Raw genomic sequence first — 25,965 nt, 5'->3', positions numbered from 1 at the left:
CCAGGTGAGGCCGTCCCGTGATGCCCCGCGCTCCGGCCGCTCTGGCCTGCAACGTGTCTCTGGGGCGGAGACAGCGGCAGTGGAGTTCGCCGCGCGCGGGTGGGGGATCCAAGTCTTTTCGCTCGTGTCCATCCCTCAATCGTTGCGCTTGAGTCCCACTGGGCTGCCCCAGGCCTCGACATGTCGTACAACTACGTGGTAACGGCACAGAAACCCACCGCCGTGAACGGCTGCGTGACCGGTGAGGCTGCCTGGGCAGGAGACCCCTGCGAGGGAGGGAGCTGGGGGCAACTGAGGCCTAGGGAAACTCGCGACCCCCGGGTGGCCACCAAGCCCGGGGCCAGGACCGGGCCTGGGGAATGGAAGGCGCTGGCTGCGGAAGGACCTCCCACAGTCCCCGACTTCAAAGAAGCTGTCTAAACACATGCCTTTTGGGGGAGTAAGCGCCTTTAGGGGAGTCAAAGCTGCTTTTGAGGGTCCACTTTCGTTCTCGGAGGTCACTTGGCCTTGAGGACAGGGACGGGCCCGGTGGGACAGAGAGTGGGCTCTGAGTTGATGGTGCGGTGTTGCTTGAGTCGCGAGATTGGCCTCGCGAAAGGGCGGTGGTGATGGCGATTTGGGGGCACGAATTTTTAAGTGGGAGAGCCTGGGAGGTGAAGGGATGTGAAGAATGTCCGCACTCAGGCGGAAGAGAGGAGTCCGGTTTGCCTGAGGCTGTTGTTTACAAGAAGGAGCTGCTGGGGTAGAGGGTTTAGAATGGCCCAGCCCAGTGCTGGGCTTGCGTTGTTTGTTTGTGCAAGAATTGTTAAGGACACAGATGTCCAGAACCCTCGAATAATCATCTTGAGCCAAATTTTCAACAGAATAGGAAGCTCTCAAACTTGTATTTTTATGTAAATTCTAGTCACGATTCCAAAAGAAAACTATTGTTTGGAGAGTTGGAGGCGGTGAAGGAGCGTGGATGGGATTTTGGTAGACTGTTGGGAGGGCAGGCGGGGCAAACAAAGCAATATTTTAAGGTGAAGCTCTGAGAATTCTCTTTGTTTGATCTGGTCTGTTTGGTAAAGGTTTTGTGAAAATCCAACTAAGGAACTGACTAGAGAGGAACACTTTCTTCAGCATCTCTTCTTAATTAGAGAATGAGTCGGCCACTGCAAAGGGAAAAGTGAGATTCGAGGGCACAGAGCCATCTGAAGGGTTTTCACAGTCATTGTCAGGTGAAGGACATGCTGCTCTTAGGCCCAGGCTAGTTTTCTTAGTCTGATGAGGAAAGTAGCTTTCTTGAGCATATGGAGTGAAACTCTTTGAGAATTTGTTGAGAAGGGAGAGAATGGAGGGAGCCAGAGAAATATGTGAAGTAAATGAGTATTCAAGAGGTTTTAGGTAGAAGTGATAGGATTACTCAGTGCTTTGGCTTCAAAAATTAGAGGATCTGTTCTTGCAGGACACTTTACTTCAGCAGAAGACTTGAACCTGTTGATTGCCAAAAATACAAGATTAGAGATCTATGTGGTCACTGCTGAGGGGCTTCGGCCTGTCAAAGAGGTGGGCATGTATGGGAAGATTGCTGTCATGGAGCTTTTCAGGCCCAAGGTAAGTGCTCTGGGTTGGTTGGGCCCAGCAACAAAGGGAGAACTGTTGGTTGTAGTTGAGTTTATGTTGTTTTATGTCATTGCTCGTTTAGGATGGCCTAGGAGAGAATAAGGCCTAGGAGAGAAATAAGGCCTAGGAGAGAAACTTTTCTCTTTTTGAATGGCAGAGTTCAGTTTATATTCTTATTTAATAAGTTTCCAAGAGATAGAAGGAAAAATTCGCTGGGGAAAAAATTTATTTTATCAAGTTGACTTTTTTAGAAGAGAACATTAAAGCAGTTTGAAATGTGGGTCACCATCCTGTGGGCCATCATAGTGATTCAGAGAGTAGGCTCTGGAGTTAGGGCAGTACACTTTATTCCTTACTAAATCTAATTTTGGGTGTCACGTAACCTTTCAGAGACTTATTTCTGCATCTGCAAACTGGGGATAACAGTATCCAATCTTCTGGGTTATTGTGAAGATGAACAGCACCTAGCACATAATGAACATTCACTGTTACCACTTACCGTCGAATTATTATTGTTATAATCCAACTGCTTTCATCAAAATTGCCACCATGTTGCTTCATTATGTCTTTATTGAATCTGATAAGAAAGCAATGGGTTCAAAATTTAAATTATAACCCTTTAAACAAAAAATCCCTTTGTTGGAATCTATTAATAAGTAAGAAAGACTTGGTAGATGCATTTGAGCTTCCGTTCACAGTTTTTTTCTTTTTTCCAAGTATTTGGGAGGGATTAGAGGAGGCGTTACATTCATCTTTCAGAATTTGAATGGAATAACTGAGATTAGCTGACATGGAACTAGATGAATACATTGTTTGTAGAGCAGAGATAGAGAATCATGAAAGTGGACTAAATGTTTACCAGCTTCAGTTCTGACCTTTTGTACACACCCTTAGGGTGTGTGTAACTCATGTTGTTTATTAACGTACATGCTCACCATGGATTTTTTTCGGGGAGGAAAGAAAATTCTTGAAGAATTTCATATGCTTAAGGAATGATGAAAGCCTAGATAGGTATTCCTGTTTTCAAAAGAAATCTATTTTGATAGTATGATGTTGGTTTCCAGGGGGAGAGCAAGGACCTACTGTTTATCCTGACAGCTAAGTACAATGCCTGCATCTTGGAGTATAAGCAGAGTGGCGAGAGCATTGACATCATAACTCGAGCTCATGGCAATGTGCAGGTGAGGTGGTTGCTGCAGGCTGATGAGAGTTTTCCAGGTAGGGTTGTCATGATTTGGTGAAGGAAACTGAAGTGCCGGGGCAGCTCTCTCTGTGTGGTTAGAGAAACAAGGAGAAAACACTAAGGACTTCTGTAGTTTACTCAGAATCCAAGGGATAAGGTAGGTAATAATACTTCATTGATATTCAGTATATTGCAAAAAAACCCACACTGACATTTGGGCTACTTGGCATGTCAAACAGATGGCACTCATTTTACTACCACTCCTACTAAAGTCGTCCTGGGAAGGTGGTACCCAGTGTTCTCTGTTACCCTAGGTGTTGAGGTTCTTCCCTAACCCCAGTTTTATTCCTCAGGACCGAATTGGCCGCCCGTCAGAGACAGGCATCATTGGCATCATTGACCCCGAGTGCCGAATGATTGGCCTGCGACTCTATGATGGCCTGTTCAAGGTTATTCCACTAGACCGGGACAATAAAGAGCTCAAGGCCTTTAACATCCGCCTGGAGGAGTTGCATGTTATCGACGTCAAGTTCTTATATGGTTGCCAAGCACCTACCATCTGCTTTGTCTACCAGGTACTGGAGCAGGAGGAGAGGGAGAAGCAGTGTGGTTTGGCACAGTGGGGAGTTCATTTTTGCTCATCAGAATGTCTAGATTTCATGGTAGGATGGGCAGAAGTGTTTAGTGTATTTGTCCTGAAATGTTTTGAATGATGTAATTAGTATGTGTGAGGTTTTGGTTGCACCTTGAGAACAGTAGTACTTTTGTGGAGGCAGGAAGCAGTCAGGAGCTTGTAGCAGGCTTTAATCCTGAGATTACACTCTGGTTGTGTGCCTTGGAGATTTTGTAGGGTGACCCAGTTTACACTTTGTCACTTACTGGCATGCTAGGGGATTATTAAAATTTATCTGTAGAGAAATGATCTGGAAATTGCCTTTACACGCAGTGAGAAAATGTCTTGGGGATGCTTTATGTGTCTTCCAAGAAGAAGTACATTTTGATCAGCGCACAACTTTCTGGTGACTGCTGGCTCTTGACTTCTATTTTAGTCTGTGCCTAAAACTTTTGTTGAGCTGATCCTGGGCAGCTGCTCTCTGGGCCAGATCTCTTGAGGGGGTGGGGGTGGGGGCAGGGTGGCCGAGCACCAGACTAACATGCTTGTATCTTGGTAGAATCTCAGCCTTTTAACAAAGGGCCATACAGCATGAGGTTATTTCAGTAGCATGTGCTTGAATAAATGTTGGAAGGAAGCTTAGTCCAAGTTTAAGTACTGTGTGTGGGCATGTAAACACTTTGATAGCTGTGTTAAGTATTGGAAATACTGATGTATTTTTGTATATTTCTTAGTGTCACCTGAGTGCTGGTTTTGATTCTGGTTGGTATAAAGTTCATTTGAATAGGTTGAAGATTTTGTTTAATCTTGTTTATAATACATTAAATATCAGAGCTGAAATAAAAACTTAGGATTTCTCTTCTTCAGTTTTGTAAATATCAGGTCATTAAGACATTGATGTTGGTTGTTCAGGACTACTTTGGGCAGGCCCAGGGCTACCAGTTGTGAATGAGCTTCATTTCCGTATGTGGGAAATGGAGGCCCAAATCCAAACCCCATCTTGAACATGTGGTGAAGTTGAGTCTTACTCCTAATCATTGATGGCAAAATTCTCATCAGCTGTAAATTATTTTTTTCTCATGTTTTGTGCTTAAAAGTTAGTTTGAAAACTATCACATGAGGGAGTTCCTGGTGGTCCAGTGGTTAGGATTTAGCACTTTGACTGTCATGGCCTGGGTTCAGTGCCTGGTCTGGGGACTGAGATCCTTCAAGCCCCGCGGCGTGGCCAAAATTAAAAAGATAAAAGAGAAAGGAAAATACCATGTGAAAGGTAGTCATGCACAGTGCGTCAGGAGCTATAACAGTGATTGAGATGTGGCCCCTGCCTTGAAGCACACTGTCGGATTCCTTCCATAACTTCTCAGAGCCTGCTCTGGCCTTTGATGAGGCCACTCTCCACTGGCCTCAGGCCGGCTCCTTTAGTCTCTCAAAGGTGACTTTGATAGTTCCAGGTCTGAAGTGAGTCATGGTTCAGAAAAAGGAGGGGAAGATGGTGTTGATGATGGCAGGGTTGGAAGTTTCGACTAATGTTAGAGGAGCCGCATGCTCTGTTTTCTCCTGTCACCCCGTCAGAATGCGTCTGAGAATGTATCAAACAAATTTTTAAAATGTGTTAAATGTATTTCACTTCTTAATGTGTTTGATTTTCCTCTTTAGCTATTTTGTAAGTTCCTTGAAAGTAAGAATAGAGGAGATACACACACACACACAAATGTACATATATGTACATTATATTTCTGTAGTGGTTAGTACAGTGTGACATGTTCATTTTTCTACTTTTTAAATCTATTTGTTGGTTTCGTTGTTAGAAACAGTTGGCCTCAGTTGCAGTCTCCCCAGACTATCTTAAGCCCAATTGGTGGCTGTCAGCATGCTCATGGGTAAGGATGGGGAGGCTGGTGTGACAGGAGTGTCCAGTGCTGTCCCTTTCAGGACCCTTCTCCAGCCCAGGGTTCACCCTTCCTAGGGACTAAATATTCTACCTTTCCCCACCTAGGACCCTCAGGGGCGGCACGTAAAAACCTATGAGGTGTCTCTCCGAGAGAAGGAGTTCAATAAGGGCCCTTGGAAACAGGAAAACGTAGAAGCTGAAGCTTCCATGGTGATTGCAGGTTTGTTGGGGGATGTAGGAAATAGGCCCTGCCCCAGCTCTCTGTTGTTCCTTCCCCACCTTCTCTGCCCCTTTATCTCCGTGCTCCAGTGCTGTTGAGCACACGCATTGTTCACCCCTCGCTATGTCTCCACTCTGTAAATGTGCTTCTCTTTGCTTTTTGCATTTCTGTCTTCAAGATTGTCTTGTTTGTCTTGTTTTTCACTCTTCCCCCCCAAAGTGTGGTTTTCCTTTCTTTGCGGTGGTGGGTTTAACTAAAACAGTGAGATTGATTTGCCGAGTGGTACATGGAAAATAGTCTCATTTTATTGTTGGCAAACATTTTTAAAAACCAAAAGAGGCAATAATGCTTATCTTATCTGGTTCCTTTATTTCCCAGATGAGGAAACAGGGCCGAGGGACTTGCCTGTGCCTGTACCTCACTGGCAAAGCCTGGGCTGAAGTCCAGGTCTCTGCTGTTTATCCTATATCCTTCCTCAACATTGTTATGTGTTTTACCCAGTAGAGAGGTTTTAAAACTCTTGAGCGCAAATTGGTTCTTCTATATGGTAACCCTGATAATGGGGGAGGTTAAGCTAAGGAGCAAGGGGAAAAAGTAAAAACTTTTGGATTAGACATTTAGAAGAGAAAGGGGCAGAATGCGTATGGAAGAACACTGGGAAGACTCCCCATCCTTTAGACCATGTGAACTTCAAAAGAGTGGCAGTGAAAATATTTATCAGGAGTACAGAGTGAGCAGCTTACAATTTCTAAGACAGGAATCTCAGAAAAAGGTTATCGTGTTCCCTGGACTTTGATGTCTAAAATAATGATTGTCTTCCAGTTCGCCTCAGAGATAACTGGCTCAGTGCCTGAGTGGCCTCAGGGTTTGGCAGGTTCCAGATGCTGAGCATTCTAACGCTGCCCTCTCTCTTGCAGTCCCCGAGCCCTTCGGAGGCGCCATCATCATTGGACAGGAGTCGATCACGTATCACAACGGTGACAAATACCTGGCGATTGCCCCTCCCATCATTAAGGTGAGCAGCATTCTTTTCCTTTTCTTCCTTCTGTTTGTGTCTCCCTCCTTACCCTCTCATTGGTCGGAAGGGGATTCACAGCTGTCGCATTATTCACTATGTATATGAGACTGTTGGTCACTGGGAATACGAAGAGAGATTGGCTTCGTTTTGTTAACAAAGAGCTTGCTTGCTAACTAAGGGAGAGAGAATAAAGTTCAGATTATCTTTTCTATTCACTTGTGCAATCTGAAGAAAGAAGAAATTTGGGTAATTTTATTGAATACTAATGTCGTCAGAGTTCAAGACATGTAAAATAATAAAGTGAAAAATACATATAGACTTAAAACATTAGTCATAAAAAAATTCACCTTAAGATACTGAGTCATAAAAATGAAGCCTTGCATGTTTAGTTTTATCTTTTGAGGCTAAATAACAAAATCTATGGTAGCATGGTCCAGGGAATACTTACAGCTGTTTCCTCTTCTATATATTTGTTTTCCAGTAGAGTAATATGTGAGTAAACAGTTAAAGTATATTGAGCTCCTTGGAACATTGTCCTCAGAAATAAAACGTCCCTGTTTTTGGCCACCTATGTGAGTTGAGTGGACTCCTTGTTCATGAAGTGACTGGATCTGGTAAAGGGAACAGTCCGCTAGGGTTTACTGTCTGGGGTGGAAGACGCTTTACGTCTAACGACTCTGTCTCCCTCTCGGCAGCAAAGCACAATTGTGTGCCACAATCGAGTGGACCCCAATGGCTCTCGCTATCTGTTGGGAGACATGGAAGGACGGCTCTTCATGCTGCTTTTGGAGAAGGAGGAACAGATGGATGGCACCGTCACCCTCAAGGATCTCCGTGTGGAACTCCTCGGGGAGGTCGGCCTTGTCCCTACTCTTTTACATTCTACTGGGTGCCTGGTGACCCCAGATGTGAGGTCTGAAACTGCAACTGGGAATTACATGAGTTGACGACAAATGCTGAGTCCTGCTGTGGGAGTTAGTTTTGGAATGAGTAGATTCTAGAGACTCTCACAAGCAGTGGGGTGCTACCTCAAGTATCAAAAGAAAGAGAAACAGAAAGATACACTATAGAATTAAAGGTTAATCTAGGACTGATACTCATTTATGGGAGGACATTCTAAAATAGTACTATTAAAAAAAATAGTACTATTAAGAACAACTCAGTGAATTTTAGAGGTCTCTAACTATTTGGAGCTGTTGGGATTAACATGGTCATTTAGAGCAGGCACCTGCAAGACAAATTACAGATGTTTCTGACTATCGGGATTCAATAAAGGAAGAGTCACAAACTTCAGGGATTTAGGAACGTTTGTTGAGTGTTACCTGGGGATTTGAAATGGAGACTTGTTTTGGGAACCATGGCTGCAGTTGTTGTTTTCCTAGGCACAGGTCTGAGAGATGGATAGGATGGTGTCTGGATCCCTTGTGAAGTACATTCTGATGACTTTTATGCTACTGATTTTCTTTTAGACCTCTATTGCTGAGTGCTTGACGTACCTTGACAATGGTGTTGTGTTTGTCGGTTCTCGCCTTGGTGATTCCCAGCTTGTGAAGGTGAGAAGACATTTTCTTCTTTCTGTCTTCTCTTCTGCAGTCTTCACTGCTTCTTCTTCAAGTTTTTTCCCCGTGTTTGTTGCCACTCAGAGTTTCTTCAGTTCATTCGTATCCCTACTATACACCTTTTTACTTGGTTGACGTAGCATCCTACCTTGATTAACTCTTTGTCCTAAATGTTCATTCAGCAGTGTGTTAGGTTCTGTGGCTACAATGATGAGCAAGATCCAGCTTCTGCCCTCAAATAGATCATAGTCTAATATACTTTATCCCTCTAGAATATAAGAATTTGAGCCTTCTCTGCAGAAAAATGCATGCAAACATTTTACATTAATTTCCAAATTGTTCCTCTGAAATCTACCCATGGGATGCCAGGTTAGAAATCCCTGACTGGTTAGTGGGTCACCTGTAGGATACCCATGTCCCTTAGTCAGCATTTCCCTTCTGGAAGCATCCCGTAGAGCACAGAAGGGCAGACCTAGTAGAGTTGAGTTTCTTTTGGATGATAACTATCTCTCTAGGGAGCATCTGGAGCGTTCTAAGACTAAAATTGTTCTTTCTTTTTTAGCTCAATGTTGACAGCAATGAACAAGGCTCCTACGTAGTGGCCATGGAAACCTTTACCAATTTAGGACCCATTGTGGACATGTGTGTTGTGGACCTGGAGAGGCAGGGGCAGGGACAGGTAAGGGGTCATCCTGGAAAGGGATAGTTGGTATGCCCACTCAAACTGTGTCCTGGGTCTGCTTACCTTGAATGGTGAATGTGCACTGCAGATAAGTTTTGAGAGCCTCACTCACTAATTCCAAAGATGCAAGGATTACTGCCATTTACTGAGTGCCTATCTTGGTCTGCCAGGCACTTTACATACATTATCTCTGATCACCCCAGCACCCTTTTAGATAGGGATTCTTGCCTATTTCAGAAGTGAGGAAACTTAAGGCCATGAAGGATTAAACAACTTGTCCGGCGTCACATAACTACTAAAGGGCAAGTATGTCTGCCCCCAGATCCTGTGCACTTTCTAGTAAACTAGGATCCCAGGAAGGAAACAAGTTTGCTGGGAGCAATGGTAGGACCCTGTTGTTTCTTGGACTAGAGCGCCCTATCTGCTTGATAAATTTTAGACTTTGGCGGTCACCCTCTGCTAATTGTGTATCCTCAAACCTAGCTCCACAGCAGAGGGTGCTTGGATTTAGGTACACCTTGTTTACTTTCTGAGCATCAGTCCAGTTGCCCCCATCTCTGGAGGGGGTTATTTAGAAACCTTTTCTCTACTTGCAGCTGGTCACTTGCTCTGGGGCATTCAAGGAAGGTTCCTTGCGAATCATCCGGAACGGAATTGGAATCCACGAGCATGCCAGCATTGACTTGCCAGGCATCAAAGGTAGCCTTTCGGTGGACATAGGATGCAGATCTTATTTGAGTGACTTTGGCCTCATTACATGTCATGAGGACGCTTGGGAGCTAGAGGAATGCAAATCAAATGAAGAGAAAAAAAAAGTTTTAATGCCAAATAAGTGGTGGAAGGTTAAATGTATTTAAAGGTTCCAAAATAAAATTAAGATATTGACCAAAATTGGATAATGGAGTAGAGAAATGGGCAATTTAGTGGAAAATTTAATGTTGTTTACATAAGGGAACTGATAGAATCCCTAAAGAAAGAGGAGACTGAAAATGTCAGAGAATGAGGTATGTAGCCAAGGTAACGTCTAGAACAAAAGTACAAATCTTCCTAAATTCCAGGAGAACTGTAATGATCAAAAAGATCAAAGAAAGACTACATAGCGAAAGACTTTTTTAATATACAAACAGGAGACATAACCTAAAATAATATGATAGAACTCAATGTCAAACATCTGTATGAGTAACTGATACATCAGATATCTGCTATCAGTATATGTAAATAGGCTAAAATGACCTATTTTAAGAAGTAGATGATCAGATTGGCTCATAAGGTAAAAATTAATTCAAAGTAGTATACATAACACAACTTAAAAGTAATTTAGAATATAAAAAAGTAAGAAGATGAGAACAGCTTAAAAAAAACAGGTTTATGAATTAGGAAGAGATCATAAAACTACAAAACCCAAGAGAATGAATTGAATAGCTATAGACAATAAGAACTCATTAAGGTAGGATATAAAATAACTGAAATCAATAGCTTTCATGTAAAAACACAGTCAGAGGGTGTAGTAGAGGAAAAGAGGAAAAATAGCAATAAAAAGATAAAATACCACAGAATAAGTTTAGCAAGAATTGTGCAAAATTTATTTAAGGAAAACTTTAAAATACTTCTAAAGGATTGAAAGGATAGATTGATCAAATTAAAAAGACATGCTAAGGTCTAATAAATTAATATTATAAAGCTCTGTTTCTCTTTGATCTTTATTTTAAAATATATTTCAGTAAAAAATACCAGTAGGTTTTTTTTTTTCTTTGACCTGGACAAGTTGAAGTTCAAATGGGAAGCAGAAGATGCAAGGAAAGGTAGGAAAAACTTAAAAAAAGAACAATGAGGTGAGTCTAGTCCTACCAGATAATAAAAGATACTGTTAAACCTTAGAAATTAAAAGTGTGGTTTTGGTGCACAAATAGGCAGGTATCCCATGAGCAAACTCAAATGTCCAGAAATAGACACAGTTGTATATAGGGCTTTAGTGTAGGATAGTGGTGGTATCTCAACTCAAGTCAGGTAAGGATGATTCTTTTGAATAAACACTGTTGGGATAACTAGAGTCATTTGAGAAAAGATAAGTTTGGGTCCATACTGTATAATGTGTACCTTGCTAGAATCTAAATAGATCAAAGACTTAATATAAAAAATTGAAGCCATGCAAAAGCTAAAAGAAAAAGTTGGTGATTTCCTTTCTAATTTTGGAGTGGGGAAAGTCTTTCAAACTCTGAGTCAAAAGTACAGAAGCCAAAAGGAGACTGATAAATTCAACAACATAAAAATAAAATACTCTGTTTGGCAGAAACGAAACACTATAAGCTAAGTTAGGAGAAATGGTAAATTAGATGAAAACATTTGTAGTTCATCTTATATACAAAGGCCTGGTCTGTCTAATTGATAAAAATTGATAGAAAGACAACCAAATTTCCTGCCCCCAAATTGACAGAGTACATGAATGGACAGATAACAAGCCTAACTTATAAGTAGTCCAAATCAAAACAAAATAGTCATACTATTCTTCACCAGTTGCCAAAATCCAAGTGTGACAGTGTCTGTGTTGGTGAGGCTATGAGGAATGGGCATGCTCATTGGCAGTGTCTACTGAAATTACAACTGATTTACCCTGCAATCCCAGTTCTGGGCATCTGACCCATAGACTTTCATGTACATCAGATGACATAAATACAAGATTATTCACTGTGGTATTGTATGTTATGGCAGTATACTGAAAAACCGTCCATCATTGGGAACTTGCTAATAAACTAGTACATCCATAAAATTAAATACTGTGCAAAGGTCAAAAGCAAGGAACTGTTTTGTTCTGATAAGGACTCAGACATATATTAGATGAAAAAAACAAATGTGTAGACAGTTTGTGAGAGGCTACTGTATTGTCTTGCAATACAGCATTTATCTATTGAAAAGAATTGGAGGGATAAATTATTATTGTTTACTTATTTGGGGGCTAGGTTGGAAGGAGAGGTATAGGGGTGAGACTTCGTGTTAAATATTTAAAAAAATAAATTTTGACTTTGAGTCATGGAAATGAATTATCCCATCCAAAATTAAATGAAAAGCTTTGAAATATCAAGCTCAAACAGTTTAAAAAATACCAAACATCTTCAAAGTCTTGAAGCCAGGGAGGAACAGAGTGGGTCTTTCATCTTAGGACTGGACTCCAAGTTTCTTGCTATTTTTTTGGAGTTAGGCTGCTGTGGAGTCGAGTGTCGGTCCGTGCTGTGCCTCTTAATCTTTGATCTGTGTTCCAGGCCTGTGGCCACTGAGGTCTGATCCCAACCGGGAGACCGATGACACGTTGGTGCTCTCTTTTGTGGGCCAGACAAGGTAAGACGAGTCAGCTCCAAGCGTCCATGTAAAGGTTGCAAGGTGGGGCAGCTAGTCCGGCTAACCCCAACCTTCCCTTCTGCTGCAGAGTTCTCATGTTAAACGGAGAGGAAGTGGAAGAAACCGAACTGATGGGTTTTGTGGACGATCAGCAGACTTTCTTCTGTGGCAACGTGGCTCATCAACAACTTATCCAGGTAGTAACTGAGGAAAGGGCAGTCCCCATTTATGCATCAGTTTGACCTGGAATGCAGTATGGAGCACCACTGGATTTTAAAAGTCAATTTTTATGGCTCTAAAAGTAATGTAAAAAGGCTTGGGGAAAAAAATTGAAATTACCTAATCACCCATTACTGAGAGGAACCTAACTCTTTTTTTTTTTTTTAAACTTTGGAGTTCTTTTAGTTTTAATTTTCTTTTGCAAATGTATGTATAGTTGATCCTTTGTATCTGTGGGTTTTGCATACATGTACTCAACCAACCACGATGAGAAGTATTTGGGGTGGGAATTCCCTGGAGAGCCAGTGGTTGGGACACGATACTTGAACTTCAATCCCTGGTCAGCGGACTAAGAGCCTGCAAGGCACTCAGTGCAGCCAAAAAAATAAAAAATTAGGTGGGGGGGAACCATCAGAAAGTTCAAAAAGCAAAACTTGAATTTGCTTTGCTCCAGCCACTATTTACATATCACTTACATTGTATTCACAGTTATTTACGTAGTATTTACATTGTATATTATATTGTATTGTAACTTCCTTTGTAGCTCAGTTTGTAAAGAATCTGCCTGCAATGCAGGAGACCCAGATTTGATCCCTGAATTGGGAAGATCCCCTGGAGAAGGAAATGGCAACCCACTCCAGTATCCTTGCCTGGAAAATCTCATGGACAGAGGAGCCTGGTGGGCTGCAGTCCATGGGGTCGCAGAGTCAGGCAAGACTGAGCAACTAACGCTACATTGTATTAGGTGTTACAGACAATCTAGAGATGACTTAAAGTGCACTGAAGGATGTGAGTAGGTTATAAGCAAATACTGTTCTGTTTTATATGAGGGACTTGAACATCTGGGCATTTGGTATTGACTGGAGATTCTGGAACCAGTCCCCTGCGGGTACTGAGGGATGGCTGTATATTGTATTTATTTACATTTTCTGTTATGGATGGGATCATTGTATGTATGTGTGTGTGTATATATGTATATTTGGGGGGAGCAGGGCGATACGGTTTTAGTACTAATTATATCCTGTCATCTGAGACACATTTTTCCACTCATTGTAATAGTAATATATACATATTTGGAAAATACTGAAAAGCACAAAGAAGAAAAAGATTAGTCATACGCTACCATCCATATATGACTTTTGATAGCACTTCTAGTGTACTGCTTATAACTAGAGCTCTAACTCTGTTCAGATACTTATTTTAACTTTTTCTGTGATAATGGGGATCATATAGCCCTTTGGTACTTGTTAGCCACGAGAGCCTGATTTCTTTGCGCCTCTCAGGACCTGGCAGGCTTAAGTTTGGAGTGGCCATGATGCTCTTGGTTTTTGCACACCCTCCTCACCTCAGGAGCCGTTCTCCACACTGAGCAGAGTCAGTATTTGCCTGTCGTGGCTGTAGCACTTGAGGGCCTAAGGCTTACTGAACTGTCTCCATAGTTTTATTCTCTTGGTCTTCCTTTTAGCCAACAGGTAGTGGTGGGTTTAGTTAAAAACCAGAGGGAAGGTCTGTCACTTTGTTGAACAAGTGTGGGAAGTGCCCAGATACTGACTCAATGCTTTGTCAGTGTTTTCTAACTGGGACCTGAATTCTGGCCCCAGCTCACATATCTTATTATTCAAGGGCCTTCCTCTTTTTTAAATTTTCAGAATTATGCTGCTTCACTGGTTTTGTAATTTGTATTGGACCAGACTCTTCAAAAGCTGATTTCCTATTTTATGCCAGCTCAGTTATTACTAATGATGGGCTTCTTTACCAAATGGAAAGACTAATAACTCTAGGAAGTATTATGTAATCGCCTTGTAGTTTATTAGTATCAGTAATAGCTTGTGGTGTTTTTCTGCATCTCCCATGATGTTTATAGTTCTAAAGGTCTTTAAGTAGAAACTCAATCTTGATAAATAAAATATATTGATACATAATAATATTATCAACCTGCTTTTTGTTTTTACTTCAGTAATGGAATAAATATAAAAATAAAATGCATTTTAATACAGTTTTGTAGACTTTACTAAAGAATTTTATATCATTTTAATGGTTCATGCATAGTAAAGAACTTGGATATTTTAAATTCTTTTGGCTGTGCTACCCAGCTTGCAGGATCTTAGTTCGTTGACCAGGGATTGAACCTGCGCCCTCGGCAGTGAAAATGTGGACTCCTAACCACTGGACTACCAGGGGATTCCCAGAAATTGGACATTTTTTTTTTTTTTTTGGACATTTTAGAGATCTGATTTTGGGGTTGAGAAAAACAACTAGACTGGTAGTCGCAGGGTCTTACTCCATTGATACCTTTCCATAGGGTGCCATTTGTGATACCCAAGCCTTAATCAGAGAGAAACAGGACATGCCTTCTCTTTTTTGGGCTGTAGGTATATGAGCTGTAAGCTGCTTGAAGTCAGTCTTCTTCAAGGATTCAGTTTAAAATGACATGCTCATGTAATCAGTCACTGCGGAATTTGGAAAAATCTATCTCCATGGCAGAGGAGGACTTCCATAGCTTATTCTTAGGGTTCCGTGAGGGTGGCATTTACTGCCTTCTCCCTTTGTGTAGACCCCTGCAGGGCTTGGGGACACTGCTCTTCTTTCTCTAGATCACTTCGGCGTCTGTGAGGCTGGTCTCCCAAGAGCCCAAGGCGCTGGTGAGTGAGTGGAAGGAGCCTCAGGGCAAGAACATCAGCGTGGCCTCCTGCAATAGCAGCCAGGTGGTGGTCGCTGTGGGCAGGGCCCTCTACTACCTGCAGATCCACCCTCAGGAGCTCCGGCAGATCAGGTGTGTGTTTCTGTCTCTGCTCCTTCTGCCTGCCCCTCTTCTCTGGGACTTCCTGGATCCCTGGAGTCCTTTCTCTGCCATATGCTTCTTTGTTCAGCCACACAGAGATGGAACATGAAGTGGCCTGCTTAGACATCACCCCTCTAGGGGACAGCAATGGAATGTCCCCTCTCTGTGCCATTGGCCTCTGGACCGACATCTCAGCCCGAATTGCAAAGTTGCCCTCTTTTGAGCTACTGCACAAAGAGATGCTGGGTGGAGGTATGTTTCTCTTTTTTGGGGGGTGGGGTGTATGTGTTTCTTTTAAGGTCCTGAGTTAGGATCAGAATCAGAATTTGGAACAAGAGCTCGAAGTACCTCTTTCCCACAGAGATCATTCCCCGTTCCATCCTGATGACCACCTTTGAGAGCAGCCACTACCTCCTGTGTGCCTTGGGAGACGGAGCGCTCTTCTATTTTGGACTCAACATCGAGACAGGTGAGACTAGCACGTCAGGTGAGGGGTGCTTTGGAGAATCTGGGGTATTGAAGCTGGCAGGGTTCTTAACTTCAGGGTGCAGCTTTCGAACCTTCACAGTCCAACTCTTTGTCCTGTTTCGTTTCTGTTTTTCTCCTGATGCTCTTTCTGTAGGCCTGTTGAGCGACCGTAAGAAGGTGACTCTGGGCACCCAGCCCACGGTATTAAGAACTTTCCGTTCTCTTTCAACCACCAACGTCTTTGCTTGCTCTGACCGCCCCACTGTCATCTATAGCAGCAACCACAAATTGGTCTTCTCCAATGTCAACCTCAAGGAAGTGAACTACATGTGTCCCCTCAATTCAGATGGCTATCCTGACAGGTGAGCCTCTTTTTCTTTCTTCAGTGAGAGCCAGAACGGAGGGCATCATGACCCTTCCCCTCCAGCCTTTCTCCAGTGACAAAGCCAGTGATTGACTGAGACGTGTAGAACAGAGGTTTGCAGACCTGCAGTAGAAATACCTCGGAAGCCTATTAAATGTACTGAATTGTTTTTGAATCTTTCTTAGGGTTTGCTTTGGTAGATCTAGAGTTGGGTCCAAGATCTGAATCTGTATTTTTAGAAAACCTCTTAGGCAATTCAAGTGATTGGTCAAGTTTCAGAGTCTCTGATGCAGAGATCATTCATTGTGTGTTCCCCTGAAGCAGGTATTCTCAGAGTGGCTCCCTCACTGCAGCCATGGCACTACACGGGAACTCTCCATTAGAAATGTACATTCTCACGCCTCGCCCATGGACCCACCAAATCAGAAACTCCAGGGGCGGGCCCGGCAGTCTTAACCTCACAAGCCTCCCAGGTCGTTTTGATGCCAGCGTGGTTTGATAGTTTGAGAATCACTGTTCTGTATCCGAATGCTGCACTTCAGTGTTAAACAGATAGCTGTTAAAATCTCAGCTTAGGCCCAACCAGACCAATTAAATAAAACTTGAGGGGTGGAACTGGTCTCCAAGTGTATTTTAACAGAGAGCGGTAGTTGAGAACCACTGCCCTGGAGTAAACTAATGTAATTCTGCCTCGTTTTTCCGCTCATGGAGCTGCCTCATAGAATCCTTTCCCTCCTTGGGTGTACTCAATCTAAACCCAGAACCTTCTTTCCAGCCTGGCACTGGCCAACAACAGTACCCTCACGATTGGCACGATCGACGAGATCCAGAAGTTGCACATTCGGACGGTCCCCCTCTATGAATCTCCCAGGTGAGGGGCAGGGTAGGGGAGCTGCGGGGGAGGGGCCCTGGGGGTTGGCGCGTAGTGCTTCAGCCTTTTCCTTAGAGGCCCTGTTGTTCCATACTTGTTGCAGGAAGATCTGCTATCAGGAGGTGTCCCAGTGCTTCGGGGTCCTCTCCAGCCGCATCGAAGTTCAGGACACGAGTGGGGGCACAACTGCTCTGAGGCCCAGCGCCAGCACCCAGGTGAGGGCAGGGGCCGAAGAAGAGTGGTGTGAGCAGCGGCAGGCTGCTCGGAAGGGGTCAGACAGTAGACGCTTTAGGCTTTGCAGCTCATGTGATCTCAGCCACAGCTACTCGCCTCGGCCGTTACAAAGGCGTCTGTAGACAGCAGGTGGGCGTAGCTGGGCTCCAGTAAAACTTTAAAAAAATAGGCAGTGAGCTGGATTTGGCCACCTGGTTAGAGACTTGAGAAGAACTTTGAATAAGTGTGGCCTCAGTGATTTTGCTACTTGGTATCCTTGCCTGATGAATGATTCCTTTTCTCTTAGCATCATTTTGGGTACTTTGTGTCAGGTGTGGGGAACAGTGTCATACCGTAGATAAGAGCTTGGGACTTGGAGTCTGACAGAACTGGCTCCAGGGTTCCTTGCTCGCTGTGTGAACTTGGGCAGCTTCAATTTTCTCATCTGCAAAAATGATAATGGACCGTCTAGAGCTGCACGTCACAGACCCAGTGGAGATATTAGCCAGTTGTTTTATTCCATGTATTTTCGGCCTTTCTTGCTTGCAGACATCCATGGTCTGACTTCTTCCCTTAATCCAGAGTAGGTCTTTATGTATTTCTTTTTATTTGCAGTGGTTTCCTGCTCTTCCCATTGAGAGGAAGCCTGTCACTTTATGAGGTTGCCTGGGTTTCTTGTTAGCTTTCTTGATTGACTTAGCATCACTGTTTTAGTGCTGTTAAATGCCCTTAGATTCTGGCAGTGTTTTGGACTACCGTGTCAATTCCATATGGAGTTTGGATCCTTAGCCTCAGTCCCTGTGTCCTCTCTGAAGCCTTTTGCACTTGGGCTCTGTGCAGGCGGCCAGCCTCAAGTTTTTCTCGTTCAAACTCTTCCTTTGTTCTCTGATCCTGTCTGATGTTCACACTGCTGTCCCAGCACCCGTTCTTTTGAGAGGGGTGATGTGTGTTCTCTCTGTTCTCAGGCCCTGTCCAGCAGCGTCAGCTCCAGCAAGTTGTTCTCCAGCAGCACAGCCCCTCACGAGACCTCCTTTGGAGAAGAGGTGGAGGTGCATAACCTCCTTATCATTGACCAGCACACCTTTGAAGGTGCAAATGAGCTCTTTCTATCATGCTGTACCTACATCCTCCTTAAGCTAGGCTCTTCTGGGCTCTGCTGTATTCCAGAATGTGATAGACACTGGCAGACTCCCCTAGGAGGAGAAGAAAGGGGTGGGGCCTCAGAGTTGGCTGTGAGTTCAGAGTACTGGGCCTCCTCATGTCAGAGCAGGCTGGCAAGGAGATAGGAATAGCAGGAGGCAGACGCCTTCTGTACTGTGCTCCAAGCTGAGTTGTGGACCTCACAGAAGCGCAGAAGCACACATACCTGTGGGTCGTCAGTCAGTCACCTCTCTACTATTCTTCTTCTAGTGCTTCATGCCCACCAGTTTCTGCAGAATGAGTATGCCCTCAGCCTGGTCTCCTGCAAGTTGGGCAAAGACCCCAACACGTACTTCATCGTGGGCACGGCCATGGTGTACCCAGAAGAGGCAGAGCCCAAGCAGGGTCGTATTGTGGTCTTTCAGTATTCAGATGGTAAGTGGACACAGTCGCTGGCTTTTGAGAATTTTGAAAACTGGGAAAGGAAGCAGACAGACAGTTTTAGCTTTCAGCCTCAGTTATGCAGAAGAACTTGGATTAATTGCAGTGACACGAGATTTAAGATATTTCTCTCTTTAAGCTCTTGATGGTCTGAATGAGTTTTGGAGTATGTGAGCAGCGGCACAAATAAAATATACCCTTTTTTTCTTCCTTTTTTACTTTTTGAAAGGAAGAGAAAGGGAGAGGCGACCAGAGTGAGAGTTAGGAGTTCTGGTAGGACTCCGTGGTGTTTTCCACCCAGCTGCTCAGCCTTTTAGGCCCTCTTCCCAGCATCAGCACTTGGTGTTCGTTTCTGTATCTTTTCTCATCTCCCCTACCCATGATGGCTCTGAAGACTAGCTGTCAGCCCCAAAATCTCAGGTTAGATGGCTGAGGTGGAGTCTGGTCTCCATCTTGAGGGGGAGATCGCAGTCCCAGGTGGGAGGCAGAACCTGAGCGCTGTCTGGGATCGCTGCATGTTATGTGGGGGCCCACACTTCTAGAGGTGGTTAACCCCGGTATATACGGATTCTACATTCTCTGCTTTGAAATGAGGGGTTTGGGGGGGCAGGAATTAGAGCCGGGGGGGAAGCACAGGATTCTTCTGATTTGTTAAACTGTGGGCTCATGAAGGAGACTGAAGGGTGCCTTTCTTCCCCCAGGAAAACTACAGACTGTGGCTGAGAAGGAGGTGAAGGGGGCCGTGTACTCCATGGTGGAGTTTAACGGGAAACTGTTAGCCAGCATCAACAGCACGGTGAGCGTTCCCTCTGGCCTCCGGCCTCACCTCTGTCCACAGAGTGCTCCCCTTGTATTTTCTGAACTGGCTGTGTGTTGCAATTTTAAGAGTAAGAGTAGCGAGGATGGAGCTGGGAATATGGAGAGCTGGGGTTGGAACAGACCAGATTTGGTTCTGTGAAGCCCTGTATATATTGTTCTGAGTGTTGTGGGAATTGAGAAGAGGGTAAGAACTGTGGTCCCTGCACTCAGAATATGTCATGGCATGAGAATATTTCATCTGTGTGGGACAGAGTGAGCCAAACTGCATTCATCGTGAGTAAATCCCTGAAATACTAGGCCTGTGAAATTCTCCACTTTTTTTCTGGTGTTGACCCCACATCCTCCTTTGCCAAAAAGAAAAAAAGTTACACAGTCAAACCGATTTGGGACCTGCTGTATCCTGTATCTTCTGCTTAGAAGCGTCTCAGTGCATTGTAGCATATGAAAGATTCTGAGAAGATCAAGAGTAGAGAAGCATTGCTTAAATACTTCTTTTTTTTTTTTTTTTCCCAAAGAAAAAGCAGCTTTATTTATTTTTTGGTTGTGCTTTGCAGCATGTGGGATCTTAATTCCTAGACCAGGTATCTCACCTGCACCCTCTGCAGTGGAAGCACAGAGCCTTAACCACTGGACCAGCAGCGAAGTCCCTTTAAATACTTTAACTTGATACTCATTCGGGAAGTGCTCACTGAGCACTTGAAGTATCCAGGCACTGTTTTGGTAGTTGGGATGTAGCAGTAGATGAAATGGACAAAGAGCTAGCCTCCTGGGGCCTGTGAGCAAATAGAATATATACGTGTATGTATGATAAGTACCTTGTGAAAAATAAAAAAGGGACGAGAAGCTGACAAAGTATCAGCGCGAGCATGGCGGTGGGGCTGTTTTGACATGTGGTCAGGAAGGTTCACATGGTGGCTTTTGGGCAGATTTCTGAGGGAAAGGAGGGAGCCAGCCATGCCTTGATCTGGGAGAAGACAAGTGCTAGGAGTCCACGTCCGGCCTGTGCCCAGTGTGGGAAGGCAGTGCTGGGTGCTGGGAGATGAGTTGGAGAGGCAGCTGGGAGCTAGCACGTGTGGAGCCAGATAGGCTGTGTGCTTTAGGTTTGTAAGGACTTTGGGTTTTACTCTGAGGGGATGGGAACCTCTAGAGGGTTCAAGCAAATGTGTGACATGACTATAGTTTTACATGTATTTATATATAAGGTATTGGTTTACTTATTAGGCTGTGTCCAGTCTTAGCTGTGGCACACAGGACTTTTGTTGTAGGTGCGGGCTCTCTAGTTGTGGTGTAAGGGGGCTTAGTTAGTTGCCCTACGGCATGTGGGATCTTAGTTTCCCAACCAGGGATTGAGCTCATGTCCCCTGCATTGGGGGGTGGATTCTTTTCCTTTTTAAATTTATTTATTTTTAATTGAAGGATAATTGCTTTACAATTTTGTGTTGGTTTCTGCCATATGCCATATGGATTCTTAACCACTGGACCATCAGAGAAGTCCCTGTAGTTATATTTTGAAAAGCTCACTGCACATCTTGGAGAAGGTGGTAGAAGACCACGGGTAGAAGCAGTGAGATCAGCTCAGAGGCTCTGGTGATGATCCAGAGAGCAGTGGATGGTGCTGGGAGCAGTGTGCTAATAGAGGAGGTGAAGGATAGTGAGATCCCACAGATGTTAGTATCGGGGGGCTATAATGAGGGACTGAAGATGAGTCGTGAGAGGGGAATAAAGGGTCAAGAGTTTCAGCCTGAGTGACATGCTGTTGCTCTGTACTGATGGAGGAATACTGAGTGGAGCAGGTTTGGAGAGTAAAGGAAAACTATCTTTACTCACAACACTTCTGCCAGCATGTATGAGGAGTTTTTATCACTATGACAATCAGTTTTCCAGCTTGGGGGTCCTATAATTTACTTGAATTCTGACTTTAACTACTCAGAGTTGGAGTCAGATGTCACAGGTTCAAGGGCTCGGTCCCACAAGACTGTCTTTATTTAAACCCCAAGTAGTGTTACTCAAACTTCTGTCTGATTTGCTACTAAGTTAGGGGTTCCCACAGTCTCCTACCACCCTTAGGTTTCATAATTTGCTGGAAGGGCTCACAAGACTCAGAATGTTTACTTGCATTTGCCGCTTCTTCACCCCACTCTTGGAAGTCTGGAAGCCCAGCCCAACTGGTCTTATCCCAATCTGTGGTGTTCTGGGCTCACTTGACCCAGAACAGGAGGTGTGGTAGCCCTTGTGATTATTACGAGTGAGCCTTGGAGTGTACACCTGTGGAGCTAAGGTTCTTTGGACACATCTTGAGAAGTCATGGCTTAATATACGCTTCCCAGGAGTGTCTGTATGTGCAGAGGTGAGGGTGGGGCTGCCTGGACCCTGCAGGATCTCCTGGGACTGGGCTGTGCCGAGCGTCTGTTCATCTGTCTGTTGATCGTAAAGCATCTTTGTTCTTTTGGAAATATGGTCATAACTGAAGAAACACTGCGGTGAAGAAAAAAAGGGTATTTTTTTCCCCTTTGGGTAGAGTGGTGGCCACAGACTCTAGGTCTTTAGAGTAAGTTTCTGTTGGACTTTGCTATTCTATTTCTTTGCTCACTGGATGTACATCAAAAGGTGCCAGGGATGTATGTGTTTTGAGAAGGGTTCAGAAAGGGCAGTTTTTTGGGAGGTGATCTTGTTTCTTTCTGATCAGGAAATTGGAAATGGATCTTCTCTTTCTAGAGATATTTCTGTAGACAGTTACCAGACTTCAGTCACAAAACCATCTCTTGTCATTTCTATAATGTTACTTGCATTACTATTTACTTAGTATTTTTCTTTATCCTGACTTATTATTTTTTTTTAGTATAAAGGAAGACTTTGTAGTATTAAGTTTCACGTACTCACTGTGTTTTGGTCTTTCATGAATGTATAATAATTACAAGCGCTCACCCAAGTTCCATAGCAAACCCTTTCACACCCCACACTGCACCTGGGAAAGTGGTGCAGCAGATGGAGGTTGAGGCTGGCACAGGCCCCTGGGGCTGAGAGAAGCACACTGCTCCCCCGCCCCCAGGTGCGGCTCTATGAGTGGACGACGGAGAAGGAGCTCCGCACCGAGTGCAACCACTACAACAACATCATGGCGCTCTACCTGAAGACCAAGGGCGACTTCATCCTGGTGGGCGACCTGATGCGCTCGGTGCTCCTGCTTGCCTACAAGCCCATGGAGGGCAACTTCGAAGAGGTACCCGGGTGTGGGCAGTCGGCTTGCTTAAGCTGGTGGTGAGGGCTGCTGAAGCCCAGTGTGGGCAGAAACGCCATCCCTGGAGCACACATTGTGCATCTGTTCCATCATTTTAGAGAGCCCCAGCTTGAACTCTGAGTAGGCCGTTTCAGGACCGTGTTCGCCAGACAAAGGGGAGGCTCTCTCTAGAGGGGCGGTGGTTAAACACAGGGCAGGGCAGGCACTTGGCCAAGTCCCAGCACTGGCTTGCATGCAAACTGCTGATTGTATTTCCCCTCTTGTATTTTCGTCTTTTTTAAGATTGCTCGAGACTTTAACCCCAACTGGATGAGTGCTGTGGAAATCTTGGATGATGACAATTTCCTGGGGGCTGAAAATGCCTTTAACTTGTTCGTGTGTCAGAAGGATAGGTGAGTGGCCAGCTGTGGGAGCAGCCTGTGGTAGGTGAGGACACAGGGCCCTCACAGGCTCGAGTGTGCCTCTTCACAGGGGTAGAGGGTATCCGTGAGAGAATCAGGCTGCAGAGATGAGCCTCTTCCGGCCGGCTCCTCTGCTGTGGAGTGGGTGGGCACACCAGGGTGTCTGTCCATCACTGCACGTGGTCCTTGAGGCCCCATCTGGGGGGACAGGAGGTCTGGGTCATGAGTGTCTCGCACCCCTTACAGCGCTGCCACCACGGACGAGGAGCGGCAACACCTCCAAGAGGTTGGGCTCTTCCACTTGGGCGAGTTCGTCAATGTCTTTTGTCACGGCTCTTTGGTTATGCAGAACCTGGGCGAGACCTCCACCCCCACACAGGGCTCGGTGCTCTTCGGCACGGTCAACGGCATGATTGGTAAGGGTTACCCCGTGGGGCGTGCTTCCACACTGTCCTCCTGCCTGGGCTCCCCTTGGCAGACAGTGCTCGCTGTGGGCTCTGGAACACCCTGTAGCTTTCGGCTCCCTTTACTTCCTTAGGCCTGGTGACCTCACTGTCAGAGAGCTGGTACAACCTCTTGTTGGACATGCAGAATCGACTCAATAAAGTCATCAAAAGTGTGGGCAAGATTGAGCACTCCTTATATCCTTCTCAGAGTTGTCCCCTTGCTCAAAAACATGGCCTGGCCCAGGCAGAGAGCACTGGAAATTTGTCCCTCTAGAAAATGTCTTGACTAGGTATTCACGCAGCGTGTTTGCTTCTGACCTTTCTGGCGTTGCATGTCAGACGTAAGTGTAGATCACAACTTAGAACATCCTTTCAGAGATCTTGTTGGGCGCAGCAGTGTTTGAGGACCCTTGCTAGAGAGGCTAAATGGAAAAGGAGGGGAAGAGCAGAGAAGCTGTACATTCCAGAAGTCCAAGGATCAGCTCCCTGGACACTGAGGATCCAGGTACTGCTGGAAGTTTGTTTTTCATGGGAGAGGGGCGAGGAGCCTTCGAGACTCTGGAGGGGATTCTGCTGAGAGTCTGTTGTAAGGCAGGATGAACCAGCTCTCGCCAAGGAGGGAGGAGGTAGGCTGACATGTTGGGTGTTTTGCTAACCCGCAGGACTTCAGGCACATCTCTTGTTTCACTGAGCCTCAGTTTATTAATCTGTGAAGGCTGGACTTAAAGAGCTTAAAGAGCGGTTCTTCCTAGGCAAGCATCCAGTTCACAAGGAGCACTTGTTAAAAAAAATCTATACATGTCCATGCTCTGAACTAAGAGTCATCTGTATTCTATCTGTTTTTTAAATTTTTATTTTTAATTTTTTAATTGTTTTTGGTCTTGCCGTGTGGCTTGCAGGATCTTAGTTCCCCGACCAGGGATTAAGCCATGCCCTCGGCATTGAAAGCCCAGACTCCTAACTCTGGGCTGCAGGGGAACATCCCTGTAATTTTTAAAATGTTATTTTGGTGATTATTCCAGTTGAGAGGATCATTGGATTAGGTAATGGTTTATAGGTCTTTGAAATTGCAAAACTGTCCAAACAGCTGTGATTTTTAGTTGAACCTGTTGTTTTCTGTTCTCCTCCTGATGATTGCTTCAGACTGTGGTCTTGTGCACAGAGGTGGGGATGACTTCGGAGAGGGTATTTATTATTTCCAAATGATCGGCACATTCCTTAACTCACCTGTCCACCTGGAGATCCTTTCATACTGAACGAAAGACAGAACCAGCCACCGGCTTCATCGATGGCGACTTGATTGAGAGTTTCCTGGATATCAGCCGGCCTAAGATGCAGGAAGTTGTGGCAAACCTACAGGTGAGCTGTGCCATTGTGCAGGGTGCAGCCCCGGGGCACTGACTCAAATCCATTGCAGGGCCAGGCATGCCAGGAGGCCTCCCCTCCGTGTGCCAAGAGCCCTTTTTAAGTTTTCTCCTACCCGCCTGGGAAGGTAGTGTCCGAGGGCAAGGAGAGAAGGCTAAGGCTCGGGGGTTCCCCCACCAGGCATCAAGCACTATAACTTTAGCAACAAGGGCACCTTCGGGCATGTCTGGGATCCCTGGCAGATCCTTAGGAAAGGGGGCAGGGTCAAGATCCTGCAGGGAAGAGGAGTTTCGTGGTGCTGGAGTTTGGGGTGTTGCCCACTGGTGGTGGTGCTTCTGGGGAACAGCCCGGTGGAGGTGGGTGTATATACTGGGTGTATATACTGGGTGGCAGCCTCTGGGCAGCTTTGCTGCCAGCCGACCCTGCTCACCTGGACCCCCAAGGAGAAGCACGGGCTTCTGATGATGAGTCCTTGCTCTTGCCACGGCAGTGTGGTGCAGGGTACCGTTGTTGTGGGCGTCCCCTTCCCCAGGGAGGGAGAGCCTGCTCTCAGCCCTCACGGCCTCCCTTCCTCCCCTTTCCTCGTTGCAGTATGACGATGGCAGCGGGATGAAGCGAGAGGCCACTGCGGATGACCTGATCAAGGTGGTGGAGGAGTTAACTCGGATCCATTAGCCAAGGGCAGGGATCCCTTCCCAGACCCTCTCTGAAGGCTTTGCCCTCCTGCTCTCCTCCTCCCTGCCACTGTCTCTCAGCCATGGGAAACCTGTCCCTAAGCCCCAGAAACCACAGCCTACCTGAGTGGAAATGGGGATTTCGTAGAACGAAAACCAGTTCACTGGAGACCTGGGCAAGGGCTGAAGGTGAAATATTTTCTCCCTGGATTTTTACCAGTCTCTCATGATTCCAGCCATCACCTTGGGCCACCAAGCCTGGATTGGTGCAGCCAGTTGTCCTCCTTCCAGGGAGCAGTTTTGCAGCTCTTTGGCTGAAAGGAAGCTGTGTGTGTGTGTGTGTGTGTGTGTGTGTATGTATGTATGTGTGTGTCCCACACTCATGCATTGTCCTCACTATCTTTTTATTTAGGTTTGGGGTCG

General features: G+C 45.1%; 1 protein-coding gene across 1 annotated transcript; it reads left to right on the top strand.

The window, feature by feature from the left end:
• Positions 1-44: 44 nt before the first annotated feature.
• DDB1 (damage specific DNA binding protein 1) lies at positions 45-25,965 on the top strand. The gene is made up of 27 exons (XM_065937446.1): positions 45-241; positions 1,445-1,593; positions 2,667-2,783; positions 3,139-3,360; positions 5,395-5,509; positions 6,427-6,524; positions 7,223-7,381; positions 7,997-8,080; positions 8,649-8,765; positions 9,365-9,467; positions 12,026-12,101; positions 12,190-12,298; positions 14,915-15,093; positions 15,191-15,354; positions 15,464-15,571; positions 15,725-15,932; positions 16,710-16,805; positions 16,909-17,020; positions 17,984-18,107; positions 18,429-18,593; positions 19,301-19,395; positions 22,468-22,638; positions 22,939-23,048; positions 23,304-23,473; positions 23,596-23,698; positions 24,739-24,862; positions 25,460-25,965. Exons 1-27 carry the CDS (start codon positions 181-183, stop codon positions 25,541-25,543), a joined length of 3,423 nt encoding a protein of 1,140 aa, XP_065793518.1. The 5' UTR covers positions 45-180; the 3' UTR covers positions 25,544-25,965.

This window comes from Muntiacus reevesi, chromosome 5, assembly GCF_963930625.1.
Source record: "Muntiacus reevesi chromosome 5, mMunRee1.1, whole genome shotgun sequence".
Taxonomy (NCBI): Eukaryota; Metazoa; Chordata; class Mammalia; order Artiodactyla; family Cervidae; genus Muntiacus; species Muntiacus reevesi.
Note: the sequence above shows the minus strand (reverse complement) of the source record. Positions and strands in the feature narration are given on the sequence as shown.

What these genes read in the sequence shown, in the direction of transcription:
- DDB1 (XM_065937446.1), top strand. Translation starts at nt 181, where the DNA reads ATGTCGTACAACTACGTGGTAACGGCACAGAAACCCACCGCCGTGAAC. An exon ending in TGGAGCTTTTCAGGCCCAAG is followed by an intron (nt 1,594 to 2,666) that starts GTAAGTGCTCTG and finishes GTTGGTTTCCAG; the next exon opens with GGGGAGAGCAAGGACCTACT. An exon ending in AGCTTCCATGGTGATTGCAG is followed by an intron (nt 5,510 to 6,426) that starts GTTTGTTGGGGG and finishes TCTCTCTTGCAG; the next exon opens with TCCCCGAGCCCTTCGGAGGC.